The 20,759-nt window shown below is 42.3% G+C and overlaps 1 protein-coding gene across 1 annotated transcript in view; it reads right to left on the bottom strand.

Annotated features, from left to right (window-relative positions):
* The window catches only part of kif26ab (kinesin family member 26Ab), a 67,882-nt gene that overhangs the window by 32,927 nt on the left and 14,196 nt on the right, over positions 1 to 20,759 (bottom strand). The window contains exons 3-4 of the mRNA XM_038728844.1: positions 9,092 to 9,568; positions 2,606 to 2,814 (exon numbers count right to left, since the gene is read on the bottom strand). Of these exons, the coding sequence (XP_038584772.1) occupies positions 2,606 to 2,814; positions 9,092 to 9,568 (686 nt within the window). The remainder of the gene's footprint in view (positions 1 to 2,605; positions 2,815 to 9,091; positions 9,569 to 20,759) is intronic.

The raw sequence follows: 20,759 nt of genomic DNA on the forward strand, positions 1-20,759 counted from the left end.
TGCAGGCTGGCAGTGTAAAAGGTAAAAAAAAAAAAAAAATCTGATATTCATGTGCACAAATGACTAATTTGTTCCCTTGAATTAATAACTACTTCCTTCAAATCAATAATTTGCTCCTCGCAATTTATAATGTGTCCACACAAATTTCATTTACAATCTGTTATGCCATAAAATATATTTTAGTGTAATAACAAAATGTTGCATTAAGTATTTATACTGTATGAATGCATCAACTTACTACTAAGAATCTGAGGAAAACAATTCACTAATCTGTTGCTACAGTTGTTAACCTGTCATTTACTAATATAGGCTACATACATAATACTATGGGTGCTTCTACCACTGAGTAATGAAAATACTCCATATGTTCTGTTCTTATAACTACGCTTTTGCCTATTATGAAGGAATTAAGTACTTTGACGGCACAATTGAGTAGTTCAGGGGCACAACATTATTATTTTGAAGGGACACATTATTAATTCCTGCACAGAAATTGACAAATGTGACTGACCTGCTGACTCTCTGCAGTTATCAAATTGACATTAATACTAAAATGATTTTTCAACTCAGTAGACATCTTAAATGAAACAAATTAAATGCTTTTTTTACCAGTTGACCGGTTGACTTATTTTTGCAATGAAAAATGAATGGATCGCTTTTGTTCATCACACTCGTCTTTCCTCTCAGCAGCAGACTAGCTAGAGCAGCTAGACTCAAGCTAATTGCATTCTAATTAAAATTTAATCTCTGAGTGGAACGGTGTTAGTGAATGTCAGACAAGTGTCTAAGGAGCCTTCCCCACTCCATTGGGGTAGAAACTGCTGTTTGGTTATTCTGCTCCCACATCCTGGACTCTCAGGATTTACACATGCATCCAACTAATTGTATCTTTTGAGAACAAAAGGGAATACTAATCAGATATGAATTTTCAATCAAGTCTAAAACATAAAGGGCACTCATTTCATCGCTTTTTTTTTCTTCTTTTTTTTTTTTATTCAAGCGCTCCCAGGCCAGCAAAAAAAAAAAAAAAACAACAAGAAAATTTGGTGATTGATTCAATTTGTTTTGACTTTTGAGGACTTTAATTTCAATCAGCAGTGATACACAAAGACATGAAACAAAGACAGCAACAAGATGATGATGAGATTCCTGTTGCAGGCAACAGCTGCAGAGGGTCAGGAAAAGGGTGTGTACTTCAAATCAAACACGGTGCATCTCCACCACCCTTTTCTGCGGAATCTGATGTTTAAAGCCGGCCATCATCATTGTGTTTCTCTGGGCCAAGTAAAACACCACATTCTTGGCAGCAAATTCTTGTTGGGATGAAATGAAAGGTGGAACCCTTTACTGTACTTCCACCTACACCCCCCCTCTGCCCCACCAGGACCTGCTAAAGGGGAAAAAAACAAGTCCGCCTCCCTCTTTTTTCCCTGTGCTTTGCCCACACTGGCTGGCTAGACATGGCTCTCTATGCTACTCTTTATGAGCACAGGTCCAAAGAAAACATTAAAACTAATAAATCAGTGTCAGTGAAATTAACCCTGCCTAGCACAAGGCCACACCTCGCTGTTGTTCAGGATCACTGCTCTTGTGACGGGAAGCGGCACACACAGGAAGTTGCATATTTAGTGGAAGATCTGGAATGTCCCTTTAGCCAAGGAGAGGTCTCATGGTCCCACTGATATACTTTGACCCTGTGAAAGCTGGCAAGACAAACTCCATTTGGGGTGCTTGGAGAAAAGCTAAGCTCCACAGATTCCCCATGGGCTTCCTGTCACACTCCACAAGTCCCTTCACCTCCTGTGGTGCAGAGCTTCAATGGTCCTATGCATCATTCTTAGCCAGCTTCCCTTTCGCCAACATTCATTATGGCATAGCACTCCTCAGAGAGTAGAGGCAGGGAATGTATGCACTGACCAGCCTGCCAGGGAATCTATCAATGACAATATAGCACATTGCACCAGCCATCCACCCGCCTGGAGAGGGTGAAGTATTCTCCGGGGCAACAACAACACCGGAGCCAAGCAGTGCTGAAAGAGCCTCTATCAGCCTGAGGTATATGGGAACCAAATGGTTTTACCAAAATACAAAATAACAGTCCTGCAAAGCTGCAAAATCTGAAAAGCTGTTTTGAACTGAAGAAGCAAAACAAAGAAAAAATACATAAACACAAAATACCTCAGGACAATACTCAGCTTTAACCTAAGCCCCTTCGTGAGACACTCCCTCTTCATATCGAATGATGTAATTTTATTATCCATTCATGGGCAGTGGTGCCTGTAACTAAAGGTTCATTTAGTCCCATGACGGAGCGTATCCCAAAGCAATGCTATAATTCAACCATGGCAAGAACAACATCTGCATGGAAAAGGTGCCCCACATGGAAGTTAAAACCATGAACCACAACCTTCGAAAGACATCTGAAGGCGAGTCTGTGCATATCACCACTTCGGGTCGTTTCAGGTAGCCTGTATGCATGCACAAGCCCACACAAACACAAAACACTTCATTTAACACCACAACAGCTCAATCTAATCTCTATACGTTCTGACAGACTCAACCATGGTGTAATTTGACAGGACGGGTCGGAGGGGGCGTTGCCTACCTAATGAAGAAGGAGGCTGCCGCAGATGAGGAAGGAGAGGCGGAGGTGGATGTGTTGGCAATGGGCTCTGGGAGTCCCGGTTGGCTGGAGCTCCTCAGTCGGCAGGGCGTCAGTGTGCTGCTGCTGCTGCTGGTGCTGGTGGTCATGGTGGTGATTGGGGCCTCCAAGGCTGTGACATCCCTCTCTGCTTCCCCCATCAAACCCTGGGCCTGTTGACAAACAGATACAGAGATAAGACAGCAACCATCACTTACAAGTTTTACTGCTCCTGCACACCTTCCTTCCACTCCATTTACTCCCCCTGTGCCACAGATGGACAGGCAGCTGCTGCAGCCAGCACCAGTTAGCAGGAGTCAGCAGTATCCACAGCAGAGAGCTCCCTACAGAACAGCAAGGATGCTGCGCCATTCACCAATTCTGGCAACACTCTTGAGGTTACTCTGGCTGTAGCCTACTGTAATTAAGTGATAACCCACATTTAATTAGTAATTAAATCACTAGTGATTTACTTAACTCCGCTCCCGATTATATCTATACCTCCATGACTAATTTGGCACTTTACTCATCAGCCACGAGGAACATGTCATCCTCCTGAGTTACCTTCGGGTGATGTAAGAACGAGTTTCAAAGGGAGTAAACAATCAACAACAACAATGTGAGAAATGAGATTTGTTCCATAGCTTAAATGCTTACGAGGTATCAAACCTGTTCTGCTCTGGAAGCTTGGTAATTGAACAGGAGTAACCTGAGGTGAGTTGCATCTGTTTCAGCCCTTGGGCTCCGGAAACTAATGCCAAAGCTATACACTAGGTACACCACCTGTATGCCTTTGAATTTGTTACACATGTGCTGCAGCAGATCATCTGGTTTAGAACTAGACAAAGACTATTAACCAAAAGCTTTTTGTTTTCTGTGGCTGTTTTAAAATGATAAAAGTTGAAAACAGGCTTGTATAATAATAGTAATAGCTTGTAATTACAGTCTTTATTTCACTGGACCTAACATAAAAAAGGTGCACTGGCACCAGATTTGTTCAATGATAATGTCAACTTGATTGCAGTTACACAAATTATAGTTAATTAAAGTTATATCAACATTATTATCATTCTTGTGATGATAATCCACTTTTCTACAATGCACAAATTTAAGTTTAAAGAATGAATATGGCTGAAGAGGTTTTAATACAGAGCTACAGATCCACATACCAGAAAATCGAGGACGATCATACACTAAGCCTTCTAGCCCTCTGTTTCTGTTTCAGGTTGAAGCTAAAACTGGTGTAGCTTAGTGGATGGAGTATAAAGATTCAGTGGGAGCTCTGGAGCTTGCAGTGCTTCACTGATTGCTCATAGTCCAGCTGAGGGAGTGTAGAGGGCTAATTATACAAACCAAAATCCAACTCCAAGACTACACTTCAGCTGGAGTTACCATACTGACAAAAGGTTAATCCTCACCGGAGCCGCTAGTTTATCCTGCAAGACAATGATCAATAGTGGCTGACCGGTTCTGTGGCTTTTCAGCAGAGGAAATTAAATAAATACAGTCCAAAGTTTTCCTAAAACATTTATTTAACATATTATTTAACAAATGAACATTATGTAATCAGCAACGACCTTGAATTGAGCATAACACAGCGCTGCAGCCTCAGTGCCCTTTTGACATGATGTGTATTATAAACACAGTTCAGGCCCTCTGCATATTTGCCACCTCAGTGTTTGCCCTAGATTCATGTTTGGCAACTAAAATAACATCCTTTACAATCTTTTTTATAAAGTGTATGGCCTTTCATTATCTGCCATTTGTCAACACAGACTGACAGCTGCACTATTTATATGCCAAGTCTGACATGTGAATGCTATACATCAGGAAGTGAGGACATACTTACATTCTGACATTCACACGAGAGGCATGGCTATTTCCACCACTGTTAGCTTTACATGCACTACAATGTGATGCTATATTAAAGCATGGGTGCATTATCTTTTCCCAGAAAGGCTTCAATGACCACTTGTCAAACAGTGGATGTTCATGAATTTCCACTTTCCCATTTCTTCCTTATGAGCCTATTATCAGAGTTATGAATCACAGCCTTGTTTTAGAGGTCTGGTCTTGCTTTCTTGAGTGGTCCTCATGGAGGTTAAGTCAGATATCAAGCTGTGGTGTGTGAAGTTATGACTTGAGGAGTACACCATGGAAAAACTGGCTGCAAACTGAAACGAGCCAAATACAGATCCTCGTGCAGACGCCAGAGCAGAAAGCCTCACGTTATGCTGGTGTCGGTGACAGGTTAGGAACTCTGCACATACCAGGGAAGTAGACCCATTACACTTTGGCACGAAAGATTAGAGCACTTCACACGCAGCCGTACAGGAAGCTGATGTGTATGGCTCATCAAATCTGTCACTGACTGAGTCAGTGTACTGTCGGTTTTAAAATCAAGTGGCAGAGAATTTCAGGAGCATACAGGACAGCTGGGCATAGGTGGGGTTGGGGTGTGGGCTTAAATTGGATTAACTACAGACTCAAACACACATATAAGTGCACACACACTTGAGCTCACCACGGAGCCTATGAAAGAGTATTCCCCTGGCTTTAAGAATGGGGTCTTAAGCCAGCCAAGCTGCTCTCTGTAGCCTTGGACCTGGACTGGCCCTGATTCTGGCTGAAAAGTATAAACTATCCCCTGGTCAGGTAATTAGGCTGTGTCAGTGGAGCCGTGTGTGCTCGGCCGTTTGCACCGAGAGGCAGTAATGAGCCGGCCTTCCACCCTTTAACCCCCAGCCCTCCCTGATCCCTTTGCTTTGGTTTGCCACTGGAAAGAAAAGGCAGAAAAGGCAGAAAAGGAAGGGGGGGGGGGGGGACAAAGCGATTTAGAGATAATGCAGAGAGTGGAGAAGAGAGAAAAAAAATTGCTTCCTGTGAAGACTGAAATGAGCAGGTTAGGCAGGCACCCCAGACCATCTTTCTCCTCAGCCGCTGAGAGTACCAGGAACCCCTTGTGACCTATGATCCAAGTGGTCAACAGACGATTACCGCTGAAGTGAAATAGGCCTTGTGTTAATCTGGCTGTCGTGCTTGGCTGTCCTCTGTAACCAAACAGAAACCAACTGAGATTCAACAATACTAACAACCTACCATGTGAGAAAAGGACTAAAGTGAGACACCCTGACATTTTGCGCTCTCTCCACTGTCTATAAGCAATTAGCACAAGATAATTGCCAAATTTTGTAACTGAGAATTTTCCTTCCCTTTCCTGCCTATATCCTTTTCTTGTCTTGTCATTGTCGCTTTCTGTGGCACACTGCCATGCGAGCCCAGCTGCACCAAAGAAGCAACAGCCAAGATCATCTGCTGGGCTTTAAAATGGTGGCAATGTAGCAAGCTATGGCAGCAGGCAACGAGTGGGCCAATAACGGAAACCCTCATGGGTCAAGAGCACTTCATAGTCTTCGTAGATTAGCGCACATGTGGTTGTGGATTTTATGGAGCAAAGTGAGAATCACAAATGTGAGTCAATCTTAAGCATAACCCTGCTTATGATGTGTATGGATTACCTTAACAGCTTGAAGCTCCTCATTCAAACAGCCAATAACACCAGGAATTACTTAAGAAATTATGAAGTTGGAGCTAAGTTTAGGTTTTGCATCAGGTTTAAGACCTGCAAAAGACTGTCTCAGAGAAGTGCATCTGTGTGCCATTTGCTTAACCCAAGGCAACTACACTCATATAACCCAGTGTCAGCCAATTACAAAGAGGGAGCCAGATAGTTTCAATTCCACCGACCACAAACATCATTCCAGATGTTAACCAGAACCTTTTCCCAAATGGGAGATTCAAGGTGCCCTATAATGGGATGTGTGTGGGAGCGCCCCAGGCCGCCTGGTTAACACACTCAGAAGGATTTCAGTCTAACACACACAAAGTCCATCTCTGCTTCTTTGTCTGAATAACACTGCACGCTTTCCCCACACAGAAAAACCCAAGAAGGAATAATGAATTGAAGCTTGTGCCTTTCGGCACAGCATAACTCCCAATCCTTGAGAGTGCGTGTGGGTTTTTGTCATTCTGAAGGATCTGGTTTTAATGAAAGAAACAAGCTTGAGAAAATAACAACCATTTCTGCTGTGTTGGTAACTTCTTGTTATGAAGGGACATTTCTCTTCGTCCAAGGAGGGCCCCAGCCTCAGCTATGTGGCACTGAGCAACTCATCCCAGCTCCAAGGGCCACTAATTGCTTTTAGACACATAGATGGAGAACACAAGTCAGCCTCTCCCTTTTGTGCCAGGCTGTTTGATTCGCCCTAGATTGCGTACATGCAGTTAAAAGCTTTTGATGGCCTCCCATAAACCATCTCCAAAGGCACTTGTTGACATTAAAGGGAGGAGTGAAATCTGTCTTCAATTGTCAAGCAGAAAGGAAGGAATAACACTGCCAAGACCCATAACAGACTGCGGTTATCACCACAGTTAGAACAGAAATGACAAAATGTACAGTTTATCTATCTGGTGAGAAAAATTAAACTCCAACCCAGATGATGTTAATATATGCATTTTGGTCTGTACACTGAGTCTGCCTTGTGAAGAATGTTACAGAGGTTTGTCAGTCAGGTCTGAAATCAGGTGCCCCTGTTAATGCAGGAAGAATGGCAACTGTAAAAAGTACACCTTCATATAGGTAGCCATAAACATGCCCAAAGATACTACAATCACTATCAACATTTGCAACTAGCAGATATAAAAAACTGTGCAAATGTACAGCATGATCAATCTCAAAGGCAAAACTCTGGGAACTTTCCAATTCTCTCCATCGAACAAAGCAGAGACTTATGCTTATTCCACATAAGAGAAGAGTTAAGGTGGTGCTGTCGGGTGGTCATTGGAAATACCCTTGAGGAGGAGGTCAGCAGATTAGTGTTGCAATGATCTCTGACCTTAGATCACTCCAGGCTCCTTGACTACTGAGGAATGAGAGGTCAGCACTCCTGCTGAGTTCTGACTCACAATTTCTCTGCAGAGCTTCATCTCTTCTAAAATTTCTTAAATGTGACATCTGTAGTGGCTTAACCTGATGAGCACTACAACATTAATTTTAGACATTTTAAGAAAATAATAACAGTAATATAGTTTAATTTAGTTTTAACAATATATTTTTGTTGATCTGGAAAATTCATTATCGCTTTTCCTCATGACTGAATTGCCCTAAAGAGTCTCTTTTATTTATTACTTTCCAAGCTAGTCCTTTCGATGATAAGACCATCATGTGGTCTTTTGGCCCCAAAACCTCTTAAGGGTTTTCAAGTGGCAGACCTTTACATTACCAACTGTCTTATGCTGTTTGCCCTCTAGAAATTTACACTCATTTTACTGTTGCTCTAAATGGATGAAAATGCATGAAATCTAACATAAAAGGTGAAAATAGCAAAAACAAATTAGGCTGAAGAAGGATTTGACCTGAACAGCATCATCGTTTTGATGCGGCAAGCATATATTTTTAAAGCTATAAAGACAACAATTTAAAAAATGTTTTAATTATCAGCTGGTTCATGAAAGGTATATATTAATAATAATACGATTAAAGAACAGAATTTAATTGTTTAAGGTGTGGTGGGATACTTTGAGTCAGGTTGAAGGCTGGGGTTAAAAATAACACAGGAAAATGATAAAGGTTAATTAAAGGGATGTGAATTATTCATTTTTTGTCTGTATAATAGAACAAATAATTATGTATGAGAGTTTGTGTATATGGGTATGTATATGCATATGTATGTGTGCTGTGTGTAAGTAAGTAAAACTTTTTTTAACACAGGTTCCAAAGTGCTGTACATAATATCAAGCATAAACATAAAAGATGATGATTGATGATAATGATAAAAGTTCATGCAAGAGAAGAACATTCAGAATGGTCATACACACATCCACCTAAAGAAATGTAAAGAAGTGAGATTTTATATGTTTTTTTGAAACAGTCAGCAGACTCAGCTAATCAAACAGGAGGAGGGAGATCGTTCCAGATCTCCCTCTGGAAGCTAGGACAGCAAAAGAACTTGATTGGAAGACATAAGAGGCCACTCGGTACCGTTTGGTTTGACATAGAAGGCAAGTGGGCCAATATACTGAGAAATGCCCATAGTAGCATTTTCAGGGCCAATGAGGAGAAGCTCAGTTTTGCCATAATTAAGTTGAAGGAAGTTTAGTGTGTGTCTATACAATGTGTATACTGTGTATATATGTAAATGTATATGTATATTAACTTACTTATTGCCCTTGTATTGCACTCTTTGAAGTAACACAATGCTTAAATTATGACAGAATTTAGTTTGTTTTCCTTTTTTAAAATCTATTTATTTATTTTCTCCTCTATTTTTGTTGTTGTTTTCAGCTGGTGGTATTGTTATTTTGTTCCTACACGTGTGTGTATGTTTACGCTTTTGATCTAGTGTAATAATAATGAATAAAAAAACAAAAAAGGACACATTAAAGAAATACCAGTTTGGGCTGAGGGAGGAAGTTGTTGACCCTGGAGATGCTCCACATGCCCTCGAGGTACTGCTGTGCCTGAATGGTGACTGAGCTCAGGGATCCACTGAGCTGCCCCCCTGCCACCGTCACCTGGACACTTGTTTTAGGCCCCGAAGAAACTGAGGGGCTCTGCGACCAGCCTGGTACCCTGTGCCGCTCCCCCAAGGGCAGGACAGAGTGAGCAGCTGGTTGGCCTTTGGAGAGTTGTTTTGCATGGACACTGGAGGATGACATAGTGAATCTAGAGGGCTGTGGTAAAAAGGATTTAGTGGGTAGGGCTGCCATGTCTGAGCTGAAGTTGAGGATGGGAGCGTGAACCGTCTGCAAGGCCTCCTGCTTCAGTTGGTGGAGAGGTGTGGAGCACACCTGGCAACAGCTGACACCAGTTTCATGGCTCCCGGGTGTTTGGAGCTGCTCGAACAGGAAGGTTGCATATCCAGGGTCCTGTAAACACACACAAGAGAGGGGCTTTAACTCCATGCACAATATGTCAATACACAACTGTATCTAAATCACATAGCAAGCTGATCTTGAGCACATCTCAATATCAGATTATATTCAAAGGATTTCCTGTATGTTGTTTAAATTTTCTAGGCGCGTCAGTGGTCTGCCACCAGTGTGGTCCCCGACTGCCCTCTGGGACCCTCACTCCCTGCATTAACCACTTCCTCTTTTTTGGGATTGGTTGTTTGTTTAGACTGGGATGTTTTGCCTGCATGCAACTCAAGACTGCTGATCAGGTTTACCAGGCATGTGCTCATTTCACAGTGCAAACAAGCCAAACGCAAAGACACAACTCTGAAATAAGGCTTGGAGGGATTACTTGAAGATCCCACAGAGCGATTCCTCACAAAAAACAAATGAAATGTGCCTTTTATTTATTTTGTGAAGATTTAGAAGAAAGAGGACAGAGCAGACTTCATATTATTACTACTTTTAGAGACGGTGTCCAGTCGCGTTTGTCCTTTCACTTCGTCTCCAAAGCTTCCTAGGGTGTCTATCTCTGCTTTGGAGGAATGACAAAATAAAAAACAACAGCTGAGGGGATTCTAGTGCCCAAAGCCATACAATTTACATATGATAAGAGTCCCAGCATGAAAACATATGATAAGCCAACAAATGTGAAAATAACTACCTCTTCCAGGAAGCTTGAGGCACACAGAGCTACCAGTGAAATATTCAAATCCTAAGTGAGGGTGGAACATAACTTTCTCTGTGTTTTAGGGAAACAAACAGTCACACAAACACTTCCATACACACAAACACACAGACAGCTCAGTCTCTTAAGAGGCATAAAGGGGCACTAGGCTTCTGCCCTGTGGAGTTGTGGCCTAAGACGGGCCCACAGCCCATACATAAATGTTTATGAGGCCTTTGCTCCGTGGAACCTCCAAGGTGATCAGGAGGAGTGAAGCAACGGGGAAACAACAATCCTCTGCCTTAATGCAGAGCCACTTAATACAGCTAAACCAATAGACCCAGAGACCACGAGGTTCTCTAAATCTCCTCCCCATGAAAGCAGATCAGTACAAAGACTTTTACATGACCTTTCTCTGCAAACCACAGATTTCTTAGCATAATCATGCAATCTGACTACAGCCTTAAAAAAAATGATGGACACGTGTCATCTACACATTTCCCTTATTCTCAAAAATTGCCAGAAAGCTATATCCACTGAATGATATTCAATGTATCCTGATGTATGAGCATAATCCCCATATGATCACTTTACTTAAAAGGACAATCATGCATTGGACTGTGACTGGACAGGCCTGATGTTAACTGAGTGATTCAGGTTAATGATTTCCCATATTAACTACTTCAACTAAGACATTCACTCAGGATGTAGAAAATCCCATAAATCTCACAACGAATGAGAAACTCTGATGGGCTGACGAAAGGTAGATCAAGTGCAGAATAGTATCAAGTGAGTGCTAGAGTCTATCCCAATGAGGAATGGATTTAGATCCAAGTAGCTTATTATAGGAATATGATGGAGTTTAAAAAAAAATTATAAAAAATAGATATCTAATGCTCCTAGATCCTGACACATGAACAATCTCGGGCTGGATATTTATGAGCAAGAAAGGACAGTTCCAATGAAATAAGATGAAAGATTCAATGACAAATGAGAGAAACAGAGAAAACAGAGAAAACACCACTGGCTGCTATGTTCTAGTCTGGCTTCATGTATGTGCTTCCTAGACAGGAAATTGAAGCAAAGTCATAACCAGTCAACTCCACCCTTCCATCACCCCTCACCCTTTACCCTCCGACCACCCCTTACCCACCTCGGGGCACTAGTAGATGGGAGAAATCAATTTCCTTCTCTCTCTCCATGCATTGTTAGGTGTTGATTTAGGGGAGCTAATAAAAAGACACACAAAGCTGAGCCCATCTGCTATTCAGTTAGGATTCTGGAGGTTAGAGAGCGGGCTTCTCCTGTAAAGCTGTCTGTAAGCTTTATGCCCAGTGGAGTGAATAAAGGGTCATGGCCACAGGGCTTATGAGGTTGATGGCACTGATGATGAGGATGATGATGATGATGTTGGGGATGTGGAGGAGAATGATGTGGGTGAGATAAAACTGAAGGCCACAGAATGCATCTTTATCTGGCACATAAGAGGTGGAGAAGAGGATATCAAAAAAGAGATTGGTAAATATTTCACTCGCTCAGAGATGCAGGTTTGGACATAAAAAATGTTTTTAACACAGTAAAGCTGGTTGAAAAGTCACCATGTACTTGCAAGCTTAAACAGTTTACTCTTATGTTTGTGCGGCTAGAGAGCTTGTGCATAAGCATAAGGAGGAAAACATGAAACATTTGATGTATGAGGGCACCCAGTCCCGAAGCCATATTGTTTCTTTTATCATCTATATGATCTATTACTGACAGGTGCAAATGGGTATAAAGAGTAGCACCGCTTCAGAGTAAGTATGTAATGCACGGCATCAACGCAATCCAAATGTTCAATGCATTCACGTCGGCGTTGAGGTGTGGAGCTACTTCAGGGCTGTTACTCCTCGGCCATTGTTCTGTTCAAGTGGGAGATGGTTTTGCTTTTCATCCCGAGGTCTATATGTAGAGAGAGTGAAAGTGCACAAGCGACGATAAGAGGACAGAGAAAGAAAGAGAGGTGGGAGGAGGTAGGCCGTGGGTTGTGGCCCTTGCCTGGAGGCTTGTGGGTGGTTGTGTTGGTTTACTGCCTGTCAGCACTGATCTTTATTAAACTCTGGGGACAAATGCAGTCAGATTCTATGGCCTTATTATGGAAAGGAGGTGTGCCGAGCACACTGGGGAGAGAAAGCCCTGCCTGTGGAATGAGCCCTTCACAGCCCTTAGAGGCCTAAGTTTGTCTCTGTCCCTCACACTAACTGTGATGAAAACCAGGGCAGCCACAGCAGGAGAGAGAGCCACCCAACTAACTGACTGTCTCCCTAGGTTGATGGAGAGTGTCATCACAGACAGCCCATGCCCAGAGGCTGATAGAAACAAGCTCAGCCGTAACCACTTATGGATGAGGGGACAGAGAGAAAGATGTGCATGATTTCTCTCCCATGCCTCTTTAGGGCGCATGGAACGTAACCAAGCAAAGTCACACGTAGGATTTTTCCTCAAATCACACCTCATTTACCTCAACTCGTCAGTACACCTTTTCTCAAACCAGACAAAGCACTGTCATCTGACTGTTTCCACATTCAGCATCTGATGTGCCTCTGATGTGGAGCCAGGCCAGATATACAGTAGCAAGCTGACTTAAATCAAGGGAAGGTCATAGCGAATTGAAATGCACGAGGCCCCTCACTAGCCAAGAGACTTTAAGGCATGCTCCATTGAAAGTAAAATACTCTGGGAAACAGATTTTCTATTCCAGTTGAGCCCAACAGTTATTTCCCAGACATATAAGCTCCCCATGACCCACTGCGGCAGTGGCAGAAAGACAAATGAAGCAAAATTGTGTCAACGTGCGTCCATGATGAGAAAATCTAAAAGTGAAAGTGAAAAGTTCTGCGGCTTGTCAGCTTGTGTCAACTGTTTTAAAGTAGCATTCTGTTGATTGCGATTTACTTTTTTTTATTTCTAACATCAGTCATAGCGCAATTCTCCCAGAATCAGTCCAGAACTGGCATGATAGGAAAAACACGTCACTATTCCTCGATCCCCTCTGTTCGTTGGAACTGTTCAGTCAATGGAAACACAAGTCAGTTTAACTCTTGAAAGTGGACTTTAAAACAAAATTGCTCAGTCAGTCTTCCTTTCCTTCCTTCCCCTTCCAGGTTTCCTTTTTATTATTCTACCAGCATGGAAACATTCCTTAAAAAGAGTTGCAACCACCACACTGCTTTATATCTGTCCTCAGTAAACTTTGTTCTCACCAGCACCAGTCCTGTTTACACATTACAATTCTTAAGTACTTCCTATGACTGCATTTCTTGTAAAATCAAGACCACACAGCAGCTGCCAAATCCAATGCCCTTTCAACTCCTGACTTTCCCTTCCTCTGCTTCCCTGTAAGGATGCGACCGAGCCATCTCTGTTTACTTGGCCTGAGACAGTGTTGACCCTAGCCACACACCGTCTCCATAAGTCTCAAGGGGATTGGCCACCCAATAAACTACAGGAGCCAGGTCCAGGTCCCGGGGTGAGGACGAGAGCTTCCAGCAGGCCTACTTTCCCACAGGTAGCCTGGCTCACTCTGACAGCCAAGTTGGAGAAAAAAACGAGCGCAGCTGCTGGCCTTGCCCCGGGTGAGCACGGGGCATTAAGGCAGATTACATTCCCAGGATAAAAGCAACACATCCAGTGGTGTAATCCCTCTCTGCCCCCTGCTCCTTCTCAACTATCCCCACCACCACCTCTCTCACCCGCTCTTCAAGCCAGCCGACTTGACTCAGATCCCCTGAAGGAGCAGAGGAAGGCCTGTGACTCTGATTAGATATCAGGTAGTGCTTTTAGTGCAGCAGCAGATCAGGGATACAGACCATTAAATTTAACCACTGCCTGCTCGGAGGCAGAGAAGACAATGACTCAGGATGTCACACTGGCATGCCATTTAACTCTGTGGGAACGCCTTTGGTAGAACACAAAATGGGACGGCTCACCAAATCACATCAAACAGATGTTTGTCCCCGTTTGCTGACTTGACAAGGTTAAACAAACCTGTAATAAGACTTTTCCCAAACAAAGCAATGGTATCTGCAGCAACACGAGCACACTGTCATTACCTACCTGATAATACTGCCACAGACAAATAGCATCCACCACTACAGTAATGAATTAATTCATCCTCTATGGCAGTGAGAAAAACTCTGGCTGCTTCATGTTTCTGTCACTCAGGGTTTTTTTTTTTATTGGAACACAATGAGATTACATTAAATAATGATGAAATATCTCTGCTGCTTCTCTGGCATTTCTAATGAGAAATTTGGCTTTTGTCTAAGTGAGGCTAGCTTTTAGACTCTTATCTCATTATCTGAGTTTAAGCTTTTGTGGTTGCAAAATCGATTCCGCTCTTGCTTTTCATGGGCTCCTGTCTCACACCTCCTGTGATTTCATGTAGTTTAAACTCATAATCTTTTGAAACCCATTTCAAAAAACATCTACCAACTATGATATACAGAATATTCACTGTTACTTGTGTTCAAAATCATTAACTTTTCAACTGACTATGCAAAAGCTGGTTTGTAATATCGCATTCTTCTGAGATAGACAAGCTAGCATTATCTGATTCTGCAACTATCTTGAAGGAAAACTGCTTACTTCCAAAGTCAACAACACAGTACAATGAACAAACTTCCCCTTATTAAGATCAAACAGACGATTACCTTGTTTAGAGAAGCGCATCAGATTTTTGCATCAGTTTTCCCTTAAATGAACAGCCAAGTCTCCCTGAATCACGCATCTGTTCACAAGGAGCTTACAGGGACAGATGTCAGTCTGCCTGCCCTGTGTGATTTAGCCCTTTCCTCCCTTTAACTGTCAGTGAACTGCTGACAGAAAAAGCAAATAGGCTTTACCCCTTGGTGACACTTTCAACACTTAATACCCCACCTGTCCCATGTATCACAGTGACACATCCTCTGATGAACGATAACAGGGTCGAGCAAATCAGCCATTCGAACGACCACACGAAATTTAGTACAAAATACAGTTGTGGCCTTTTTTAGAATATCTTAACAAGATCTGGTGTGACATGTGTCGCTCTGTTTAGGGCTTACTTGCACTGTGATACCGCTCATTGGACATTACAGTTGCAGCCAACAGCTTCTCCTGTCAGTCATAAAAACAGATGCCACTGTCCATCCAAAATAAAAAGGCCATAGATCCTGTTGACCCTCAGGTTAAACATAGATAGAGTCAGATGTAATCACTCATGAGTCCTTCCCAAACCACCTTACAACCATTAATGACCTCATGTAATGATGTGTCACCACTCCATATGGTCGACCCATTTATCAGTGTGCTTGTAGCTCCTCTTACTGAAGGCAGAATGAGCCGCACATATATGTTTTTATTAAAGTGTAATTACATAAAAGGGTCACTAAAGCAGGCTTTACATTAGAAGGAGAAATGGGCGAAACACGTGCATGTGTGTGTGTTGCCCCTTGTATGGCTGTCTCTTTACACCACACCCATCCATCACTCCAGCCTTTCGCCACTTGGCCAGTTAATTACCTTTTCCTGTTCACTCACGCACATAAAGAAAACAAGCCCCTTTCAGACTGTTTGGACAGACTTCATCCCCCCACTGCCTCACCACCACCACCCAGACCTCTCTCTCTCTCCCCCATCTCTCTCTCTCCTCTGTGGACCCAAGGCAGCCTTCACTGCCTCAGCCTCGAATCCGTCAAGCTTTCATCTGTTTTGGCCGAGGTCAGGCTACTGGGAAGTCCAGGCTGGACTTAAAAGTGGGAGAGTTAAGACCTTTAGCAACTGCCAGAAAGACATCTTGATTAGGCATCGGCTGGTGAAAGATCATTATTTCAACTCAATAAGAAAGATTTCACAGAGATGAAACATTGCTCTTGGTTGCAGAGAGAACAATGTGAACTATCCCTCCAAAAAAAAAGTAACGCTCAGCTGCATCACTACACAAACTACAGGGATGAAAGTATTTTTTCTCCTCTTCAAATATTTTCCACTTCTCTGCCCATTGTTGCCGTGGAGGAAGTCAGGCAGAATCAGGGCTGTTTGTTATGCTGTCCTCACCAGGGATGCAGTGGGTTGTGTTTATGTACACTTGCACCAACAATTGTGCACTTCTAATTAGAATGACTGATTTCTGGCTCCCAGACGCTCTCGAGGTAGTTTCTCTTTTTCCCCAACCAGGCTCGGCTGTGGAAACGAACCAAAATGAGTACATAATGAAAAATTCAACAGGCAAGCTGGATGGGCAGGAGCCAGGTGTTGCTGTAAACTGCAGGTGAAAGCAAGGGCACAAGCGGGGAGGAAAAGGTGGAGTGAGGGGACGGAGGTTGAAAAAAAAGGGAGAGGGGTTAAAAATCATCTGCCGCATTCTTAGAGCATATAGCTAATGAAAAGTAGAGATTCATTTTTGGTTCTCTCCTCTGAATCTGCTTTTTTGAATAACATTGTATTTGGACGCCAAAATTGAACATTTAATGTCAAATTCAGAATTTCACCACTGTTCCCTACAATTGCACAGCCTTCATTAGTGTGCAGAGTGAAACTGAAACAGTATTCAGTATTTCCAACCATCCACTGGAGCTCGCTGAGTGATCTATTTTTGTCCAAGAGCCCACTCTAAAACACTCACTGCTGAGCAGAGGATCCTGATACAATAGTTCCTTCCAACGGCCCAAACCAGTACTTCACTTGTATTTCAAACCCCTATTCAGTCTATACACAGTGATGACAGCCACCTGCTTCTCCTCAGTCTGAACTGTCACACCAAGAGAGCTGCATTCACTGCAGTTTGTTCTCCAGAGGACTTTTCGTTTTGACTGGGAAACTGAGCATTCCCAGCTCCCTGGAGTTTATTTAGAGAGAAAACAAACTGCTGCTAAAGCTTATGGCAGCTTATTTCCATCGCAGGACTCCCTAAGCCACATGGAGCATAAAGTGTGACATGCAAGTGTGCACGCGAATGGTTAATTATCAAAGAAAAATAAGAAGGGAGTTACTCAAGCTCAAACAGAGGTAATTACATATCATATCTTCATCAACATCCTCCTGATCACATAATGGAAAAATCTCAGTCTACCCACCAACAGGATTAGAATTCATCATTTTTATATCAACAATTGAATATTTTTTATGCCAAGCAGCACAGTTTTCATACACACAAACATATGGATCTAAAAGGAGCATATTTGTCTAATTTTAAATGGTTTTTGCAATATTTCATCCCATACCTTTCGCAAAAATGCATATCTACCTTTTTATATAGAGTCTATGATAGCTACACATACTCCTGGTCATAAAAATAGAGGGGTATGAAAGTGATGACAAGGTGAAATGTTGAGTATCCTACAACAATTATCCCCTCCACTTTCCCCTTGGAATGGACAGTACAGTAATTATGCTGGCAAGCTGCCACATGGATAAATATTCAAGTTTTCTGTTGCTGCTGGAGTTTCAGTCTCCCTCCCACTCTCTCTCTACACATGGAGTGACTCTATAGATTCAGTCTATGAGGAGAAGCCACATAATGAGGCACTGTAAGTGGTTACTGTCGAGACTAGCACTTTTTTTATTTGGCAGATATCTCAATTTTCACTTATTGGCCCATGTGCCAGAGAGGATATGTGAGCAACAGGCTAACTGATTAGCACTGCAAAGCCGTAGGGACTATAACACAAGCTAAAGGTTAGCCCCCCATTTTGGCTCCTTAATTGTTAGTACAGCAGAGCACAAATCATCCTGAGCCAAGGTGAGCTCTGCTGAGCATCCCTATCCCATCCACTCCCAGTCTGCAGAGCATTATCTCAGAGAGTGACATGCTTTGTGTCTCACAAAGCTGCTGCGTGTCGGCAGAACAATGGAGCAGCAGAGTTGCAAGAGGCGGAATCAGTCTGGTGCAACAGCCTAGTGTAGGTACGGCAGAGAGAGGGGGGAATACTAATTTATCATGAAAGATGTCATTACCATGCCAATGACTTCTCAGGGAACACAATTATCACTAATAATAGAAATTTAAACATCAGCCCAGGGCTTTCAGCCAGGAAGGGTTGTATTAATGGGAAACTGTTGTCTGTTTATGAGAACGAGACATTGAAGGCTGGTGAGAGTAGTGGTAGAAAAGACACACTGAGATAAGCACTAAGCATTATCTGTTTTTTTTGTTGCTTTTTTGTTGCTAATTAAGATGTCTAGACACTTTCAATTGAACATCAGCGAGATAAGGAAGTAGGCTGAACTATCTCGGTGGAAAATAGTGCACACTAATCCACTTACTGAGTCTGAAGGATTTTCATTCACCATCCTGGAAAATGCTTGGCTTATCATTTTTTTTTCACATGCACATTTTTCCACTTTGTCTTTTAGGAACAATAGCATCTTGCAAATGGCCTTATGGCCCACAACAAAAAGCAACTCTCAACAATTCACTTAATATTCAAATGAGTTGATGAGGATTGGTTGGCTGAAAGCCATTTCCCCAAATAAAATTCTATATTCTCTTTTATTAATTCATGTGAAAAACATAGTTTTAACTAACTAAAATAGTTTCAGAATATTTTACGTTGCAATGAGAAGTTGTAATTAGTAAGTGAAATGGAACACATTCCTCTTATAATACTAAACAAATGACTAAAACAAGACTTAGTCAACACCCATGCTAGCAGCTCAAGGAAGCTGTACTTAGGCACAGTGTTTTCAGCTAAATGCTAATGTTGTGTGGTGTTGTGTGGTAGAGAGTGGCACAAAAAGAATGGTGAAGGCCATCCTGGACAATGTCTGCCACCTTCACAATATCCTGGTTGGCCAAAAAAGCAGCAGCAGTGGGAGCCTTCTCTCACTTGACTGCAGGACTGAGAGGTTCAGGAGATCCTTTGTCCTCACAGCCATCAGACTTTTTAACCAGTCAGCCAATAGCAGGGGCTCATTATCTCTCTCTCTCTCTCTGCCTAAAAATCCTCCCTCTAGAGTCTGTACAACACTCCTTCAAGGCTGTTATTGGCATTGGCATTTTTTTCTGTTGGTACTTTTTTTCATAATCTTATTTATGAATTTATCTTATATATTTATTCATGTATTGTTTGTCTGTTTTTAACTCATTGCTACTATCTGATACTGTAATTTCTGTGTGCTAGCAGTCTGAGCTACTGGATATCTGAATTTCCCCAAGAGAGTATCTATCTATCTATCTATCTATCTACAGTATCTATCTATCTATCTATCATATGTGAAAACTTTGACCTGGATCACACAAGTCATAATGATTCATTCAATGGGAACCATGAATCTCTGCACAATATTTCATGGCAATTCTACCAGATAGCTCTAGTTGTTAAGATATTTCAGTCTAGACAAAAGTGGTGGACCAACAGACTAGCTGCTAGCATGGACTAATACTAAAACTAAAAAAGACTAATACTAAGTAGTAACCATCTAAGGAGACAACTGTAGGAGACTGCCAACCTAGCCATTTCTCAGCAGAACCAATCACAAAACAGGAAACAAGTCACAAAACTTTCTATATTCTCATTTCAAGGGAACCAACATGGGCAGACAAGGATGTCGCTGCTGTCATTTCACATTGTGAAATGAAGAGATAACCTTGGAGCTGTTGGCAGCTTTGTTGAGTTCTGAGTTCTTGTCTTGATTTGTGCTATGCACATTCTTTAGGGGCTTTCTTTCTGCCTGCTCATATGAAATGTCACAACACAGCAAAGCTCAGTGAGAGTTGAGGAATTCTTCGTGATGGAGAGACACGCAATCCTGAGAGAAATAGACAGAAGCTGCAGTGCTGCTCTGAATTGCGTGTTCAGAGCCGCACTGTGAGGGCAGAACACGTCAAAGAAGTTAAAATAGAAAGCTTGAGTCTGCAATTAGATTTATACTTTTGGCTCAAGGGTATGATGGTATTCATCTGAGTCTGTCTGTCTGCATAAGCCCTGAGTGATGCGCTTTAATTGCACTTAAGGGCACGAGAAACACACAGTTAAGAGCAGTTAAATAACAGTAGTTACTTAAGAAGGGAAGAGCTGTACGGTCTGCAGCAGACAGATGCAGACTAATGGATCTTTTATATATCTGAGTGGAAAAAGTTGTCAGATATATCATTATGTTGGGGGTGTACATTTTTATGCATGGCACCAATCCCTTTGGTATGTTTTGTTAATTTCAAGAAGTAGACTGAAACAAGAAGGACCTCAGCGCTATTACATCATATCGGACTGAATAACATGCAACATCTGTGCCTTTTGGACCTGCAAACACACACACACACACACAGTTATATGTGAAGTGGGTCTGGGGATGTAGAAGCATACCCGGTCCATGCTCAGGGTTTGATTGTGGAATTTATGGTTCGAAGCGCAACTAATTGTGCAACTCATGGAGGTCAGCAGCAGTGCGGCCTTATGCCAGAGCACGGCAAAGCCACCTGAAACTCTGTCAAGAAAGACAAATGAACTCCGACCTCCCTGCTGATGACATCGACCCGAAATA

The sequence above is a fragment of the Micropterus salmoides genome, unplaced genomic scaffold (assembly GCF_014851395.1).
Source record: "Micropterus salmoides isolate LMB-PRFRI ecotype aquatic unplaced genomic scaffold, ASM1485139v1 Ms_hic_scaffold_19, whole genome shotgun sequence".
Classification (NCBI taxonomy): Eukaryota; Metazoa; Chordata; class Actinopteri; order Centrarchiformes; family Centrarchidae; genus Micropterus; species Micropterus salmoides.